We start from the raw sequence: 6,694 nt of genomic DNA on the forward strand, positions 1-6,694 counted from the left end.
AAAAAAATGTTTGCTTGCTTTTGTAAATTCTTTGAATAACTAATAAACTTTAAAGACCAAATAACATTTTTTATTTATCATTAGGGTATCAGTAGGGAAAAGGAGGTGGGAAACAGGATGTGATTTAAAATTTTTCTTTAACATAACAAGAAGAAAAAAAGAGTCAGAAGAGGTATGCTAAGCACAAGTTATGAAAGTCTGGCTTATAGGAGATCTAGGGCAACTTGGTCAGGGTAAACTATGGCTAGATAAATTTGAAAAACAATTTAGAAAAAAATCAAATCATATAGTTTTTTAAAAAACACCTTGTGCCTGGAAATAAAATAGACGTCCATTGCCTGAAGAATGGTTAAATAAATTGTGGTTAAACAAATTTCATGTAATGAAACACAATGAATACAAAAAATACAAAAAAAATACAGGAAGCCTTATATGAACTGATGCAAAGCACACAAAAACAGAAAAACAACATGTACAATGATTGTGACAAAGGAACTCTAAATAATAAAAAGCAAAACTGAATGTTAATTATAATGACCCAAGAGAATCAATCAAAAAATGTATCTCCTGCCAGATTCCAGAAGTATCCCCCCCCTTCTTTCTTCTATTCTTTGTAACAACAGCTAGGTGGCACAACAGATAAGAGCACTGGCCTTGAAGTTAGAAGGACAGGAGTTCAAATCTAACCTCAAACACTTGACACTTACTAGGTGTGTGACCTTGGGCAAGTCACTTAACCCTTATTGCCTCTCCTCCAGACTTTGGAGGAGAAAGTGGGGTTGGTGACTTAGCACACAATCCTATTCACTCAAAATCCAATACATGTGCTTGTCATGGCATCACTTCCCTGATGTCATGGACTTCTTTGAGAATGAAGGGCAAACATCATCATCATCATCATTGTCATCATCTACAGTAACAAAAGACAGCTCTCTGGAGGGAGAGAGGATTATATTTGGAAGGAAAGGTAACATTTTTTAATGTTATTTTTAAAAAAATATTGTTTTACAAGAAATACAAGAAATCAATAGAGAATATTATGCTGACCAACATTTTTGTCAAGAAGAATGGGCGACATTTGAATCTAATCCATAAATGGATTAGAGAAGTCACTATGGGGAGTAAATGGTTCTTCATGTCCCCAATGTGACAACTGTAGAAAGAGTTTTGTTTAACATTCATGTCACCATTTGCTATGATAGAAAGAAACTATATAATAAATGGACTTGCCAGCTTTTGAACCTACAATTTTATATCTTTTCAGACTCAGAAAAGATTACTCATAATTTATTCAGGTCAGTAAACTTCAAAGTCTGCGACTTATACTTATTTTTGTTCAATTATTATATAGGTATTCTGTGACTATTATAAACTAACTAAAGACAGCTAGAGAAACTCATGAGTATGAAAACAAAAACTGTGACAGTGTAATCCTAAGAAGTAACAGAAGTGTTAAATGACCTAGTAAAATGTGATGAAAAGGGGGCTCATGATACTACTAAGGCAAAAATAAAGCCATTCATTCTCATATGAATAATTTAATTCTGTCATGGCCTAGACAAAAAAAAAAAATCTTTAAGAATTTAGAATTCAAAGCCAAAATAATAAAGACAGTTAATTTAGTTTTCTGAGAAAAATATATATATTGCTATTATCATTTAAATTTTAAGGAAACAAAGATTTTTAACAAAGTTGGCCTGGGTAGAACCTGGCTATTAGAAAGAAAAGAAGTAAGTTTGGGTCTAAGCTCCTTCTTGCTCACTCAGCGGTGGCTGAGAAATTCAGCTCCTGCTTTTTTCAGGTACACAATTCATAAAATAAGCCAGTCCACCTTCTGCTATTACATAATCCAGTCCCCATAAAGTAGAAGATGTGCTCAAGTTCAACTTTCTTCCATCACCCCACTCACTGCAAATCAAGTCAAGAACACTCAACTGAAAAGCCACAAACCATCTACCATCTCGCCTAAAGGAGTATAGTGGGCTTCTCTCTTCCCTCCCCAAACAACTCCACTCCAGGATAATGGAATACATATCCACAAACACTTCCTTATGTGAGTCCAATGTTATTTTGTTTGATTAGGAGTTCTGTCCTTTCTGCAAAACATTCAACTCATTCTTTTAAAATAAAAATGTTTTAATTCAATGAAAACAAAGAAATGTATTTCAGTTTGATATTAAGACCAATTTAAGAAGAGAAGACAGTAGATGGAAAAGAATGACAAGAAGGAAGAGAGAAAACCTAGGGAAGGAAAAGAACAGGAGACTTGGAGATAGGGAAAGTTGGGTTCTAGGGGCAGTTAGGTGGTGCAGTGGGGGGCAGCTAGGTGGTGCAGTGAGGGGCAGCTAGGTGGCGCAGTGGGGGGCAGCTAGGTGGCGCAGCGGATAAGGCATCGGCCCTGGAGTCAGGAGGACCTGGGTTCAAATCCGGTCTCAGACACTTAATAATTACCTAGCTGTGTGGCCTTGGGCAAGCCACTTAACCCCATTTGCCTTGCAAAAAAAAAAAAAAATTGGGTTCTAGTCAGGATTCTGTCATCAACTATCCTTGTGGTCTGGGGTCAAGCACAGAATCCTAAAAATAGAGTCATAAGGGGCCCTAGAAACACTAGGGCAAAATGAGGTGAAATTACTTCTCCTGGGTCACATATATAGTAATCATTCAACCAAGTATTCAGTCTGATTCTCTGTTAAGCACTGGGGATAGAATGACAAAATAGTCCCTGAACTCAAGAAATTTAAGGGAGACAAAGCATATTCCATACAATATACGCAAAATAAACAGAGGGTTTTAAACACAGAAGCAGAATTTGAAACCAGGTCACATATATATATATATACATACATACACACACACACACACACACCAGGCAAATTCCTTCTCTCCAAGTCAGAGTTCTTTTCTGTAGAATGTCAAAAAGTTCTCTTTAGACCAAAGTGTACCATTCTACACCAAATAATGAAGAATAACATAGAAATAGTCACAGATGATCTTAAGTTTAGAGCTAAAAGAAAGTCCAACTTCCTCATTTGTCAGAAGAGGAAACAGAAGCCCAAAACACTTTTGCAAGGTCACAAAGGTAGGATGTAGCAGAGCCAGGATTTTGAAATCCAGTCCACTTTGTACCATGATACCTCCTCCAGAAAAGACATGCTTCCATACACTATGTGTATCTACATAGAGCTTCAAGTTTACACAATATTTTCCTCATAAGGAACTTAAGAGGAAACTGAGCCTCAAAAAGGTCATCTGTTCTCTCTCTTCTACACTATACTACCTCCCATCACAGATGGAAGATTCATGGAGAGAAAGAAAAAACAAAAACAACACCTGTTACACGAGCTGAACTGAATTAGAAATAAAGACAAAATAATAATAATAATAAATCTCCAACTAGTGTGGGTTTTAGAGTATAGCCACTATAGAATCGAGACTTTCAACTTGCACTGTACTTTTGACACCACAGACATGAAAATTACTTCTTGCTACTTGCCCCATTAAGGCAGAGTTAAATTATTTGATTACTACTTTTGTAAACTCACACAAGTAGCAAAAGTGACAAAGAAAACCTGAGAATGAGGCAGCTTTGTATCCTGAAAAACAGACATTTTATCAAATGAATGACAGGAATCATAGATTTAGAGTAGAAAGAGTTTTTAGAGGGCAACTGGTCCAACTCCCTCCTCCTCTTCAATATGAGGAAACAGGAGGTCAAGTGACTGGCAACAGGTCATAAATGATGGGGGGGGGGTCCATTCTAAATCCATTTCTCTTTCCAATATACTATGATATCAAGGTCAAACTTTAATATGCCATCTTCACTAGGTACTAGGCTCAGAAGGGCAGCAGAGACAATGACTTTGGGAGACCAAAATTTAACAACTTAAGAATATAAGTATTTGTCTGCTTTACCAGCTTACAAAAACAGAAGATATGCTGGAAAAATGTGTATTAAAATTTGCCGGAAGAAATCTGCTTCATCCTTTGAAAATGCAACAATATTTATTGACCTCCTACTTAACCTCATCTAAAGGTATCTACGGACTATTAAGGGCTCCAGCTACCTCATACACCTACAAGCATGGCATGTCGAGTTTAGCAGGTTTAAGTCCTTAACTTAAATTCGGCATGTTACAGATTAAGTACAAAGTCTCTGCCCCCAAAATGCTGAAAGGCCAAGATCTCTTATTTCAGGATGCTTGGGGTAGAGAAGTCACAGAAAGGATTCAAAAAAAAATGCTTCAAAGGAGAGGGGTAAGCTGGTGGTGCAAAACTGACCACTTCTGCCTGCCTTCACAACGCAAAAGTCAGGGGCTGGTGGGCCATTCTCTAAGGCTATTTCTAACCAGGTACAGAGGTCTCCATCTGCTCCGCTCCACCCAAGTGAAGCCGTCCCCGCGGGGAGCCCCGGGCCACAGATCTCCCGTCCTGGAGGGCACCGATTGGCGGCCGGTGGCCCCCGCTTGGCAGGGGTCGCGGCGCGGGGCCGGGGCCGGGGCCGGGCCCGGGGGGCCGCGGCACTTGCCCAGCCCGGCGGCCCCGCAGGACCCCTGCTCCGCCCGCTCCGCTCCGCCCCCTCCCCGCGCACAGCGAGGGCAGCCCGGCTCCCGCTCGCCGCCGGCCCCGCCGCTACCTGGTGAAGAAGTCCGCCAAGCCGCCGCCGCCGCCGCCGCTCCTCCGGGCTCCGGCCGCAGCCCCCGCCGGGCCCAGCTCCGAGGCGCCGGGCGGCTCCTGGGCCAGGTGGTCCGGGGCGCTCTGGCGGCGGCTCACCTCGAACGTGTTCCGAGAGTTCAAGTTCACGTCCGTGAAGTGCAAGCCCGGCTGGGCCGGGGCCCCCAGCGCAGTCCTCCGCTCGGGCCCCTCGCGGGCGTCCTCGGGGCCGGGGCCGGGGCCGGGCTCCTCGCGGGCGTCCTCGGGGCCGGGGCCAGGGCCGGGGCCGGGCTCCTCGCGAGCGTCCTCGGGGCCGGGGCCGGGCTCCTCGCGGGAGTCCTCTGGGCCGGGGGCCCCCGGCTCCGCCGCTCCCAGGCGGCAGCTCCGCAGAGGCTCCTCCAGCGGCGTCGCCCCGTCCGGCGGGCTCTCGTGGGCCACGGGCGGGCGGCGGGGGCCGGAGGCGCGGCAGCAGCGCGGCTCCCGGGGGAAGCGCAGGAAGCGCCCGCCGCCGCCGCCCTCCGCGGCCGCCGGGATGGGCAGGGGGGCCGCCGGGATGGGCAGGGCGGCCGCCGGGCAGGGCAGGGCGGCCGCCGGGCTGGGCAGGGGGGCCGCCGGGATGGGCAGGGCGGCCGCCGGGCTGGGCAGGGGGGCCGCCGGGCTGGGCAGGGGGGCCGCCGGGATGGGCAGGGCGGCCGCCGGGCTGGGCAGGGGGGCCGCCGGGATGGGCAGGGGGGCCGCCGGGATGGGCAGGGGGGCCGCCGGGCTGGGCAGGGCGGCCGCGGGCAGCGCGCCGGCCTCGAGGCCCAGCAGGAAGCCCGAGTCGCCGTTGGTCATCCTGGGGCGCGGGGGGCCCGGGCCGCCGCCCTGCGGGGGCTTCCCTGGCTCGGCCCCGGCCCCGCGGAGGCGCGGGGGGCCCCAGCGGCACAGCCCCGGCTCCCGCCGGCCGCCGGCCGCCGCCAAGTATCGCCGGATCAGCCGCGGCGGCGGCGCCCCCTCCCCCCTCCTCCTCCTCCTCCTCCTCCTCCTCCTCCGACTCTTCCTCCTCCTCCTCCTCCTCCTCCTCCTCCGCCGCCGCCGCCGCCGCCGCCCCCTCCTCCTGCGGCCGCAGGCAGCAGCCGCCCCCGGGGCCGCCCGGGGCCCCTAGCATCCTCCCCTCGGGCCCCGGCGGGGGGCACGGCCCGGCCTTCCTTCCCGGGCAGGCGCCGGCATCCTCCGGCCCCACCATCCGCAGGCCGGGCGGCTGGCCGGAGCGCACGCCGAGGCCCGCAGCCCGCCCGCGCCGCCCACGAACGGCTCTGAGGGCCCGGGCCCGCGGCCCCGCCGCCACGCGCCCCGCCCCGCCCCCGCCCCCGGCCCGGCCGCTGCCCGCGGCCACACGCCGGCTGGGCGCACGCGCACGCGCACGGCGGCCGGTCCGGGCGCCGCCGCCCCCCGCCGCACGATCCCCCGAACCATAGAGACGCGGCCTAGAGAGCCCGGCTCCGGGGCAGCCCCGGCGGCCGGAGGCGCCGCCGCCCCCTGGAGTCGGGTGGCCGCTGGGGCCTGGGGCCGGGTGGCCGGGGCTGCGGGGCCCCAGGGGAAGCTCCGGGGGGCCTGCGGGGCCAGGGGAAGCTCCCGGCCCGAGAGCCGGGCTGCGGGGCCCCAGGGGAAGCTCCCGGGCTGCGGGGCCCCAGGGGAAGCTCCCGGCCCGAGAGCCGGGCTGCGGGGCCCCAGGGGAAGCGGCCACGTGCGGGCCAGGGGAAGGGGCTGCGGGGCCCCAGGGGAAGCTCCCGGCCCGAGAGCCGGGCTGCGGGGCCCCAGGGGAAGCTCCCGGCCCGAGAGCCGGGCCCTGCTCAGCCGCAGGCCAGGCGACAAGGCATCGCAGGTCACCGGCCTGGCCCCCGCCTTCGAGGGGTCTGCACTGCTCTGGGCCTTTCCGAACGGAGACCCCCCAAGCACCGAGCAGGCTCCCCACAAAGGGTGAAGACCCGGAGTCTGCGTTGACGGGAGAGTGAGAAGACAAAGAAAAGACAACCTTCCTGAGCAAAGCATAGATAAACATTGC

General features: G+C 52.4%; 1 protein-coding gene across 1 annotated transcript in view; it reads right to left on the reverse strand.

Moving 5' to 3' along the window:
* The window catches only part of TBC1D12 (TBC1 domain family member 12), a 133,477-nt gene extending 127,547 nt beyond the window's left edge, over positions 1 to 5,930 (reverse strand). Inside the window, 3 exon segments of the mRNA XM_074233334.1 lie at positions 4,634 to 5,183; positions 5,397 to 5,649; positions 5,651 to 5,930. Coding sequence (XP_074089435.1) covers positions 4,634 to 5,183; positions 5,397 to 5,649; positions 5,651 to 5,875 — 1,028 coding nt within the window. The 5' untranslated portion in view covers positions 5,876 to 5,930.
* Between the last annotated feature and the right edge of the window lie 764 nt (positions 5,931 to 6,694).

Source organism: Macrotis lagotis, chromosome 4 (assembly GCF_037893015.1).
Source record: "Macrotis lagotis isolate mMagLag1 chromosome 4, bilby.v1.9.chrom.fasta, whole genome shotgun sequence".
NCBI lineage: Eukaryota > Metazoa > Chordata > Mammalia > Peramelemorphia > Peramelidae > Macrotis > Macrotis lagotis.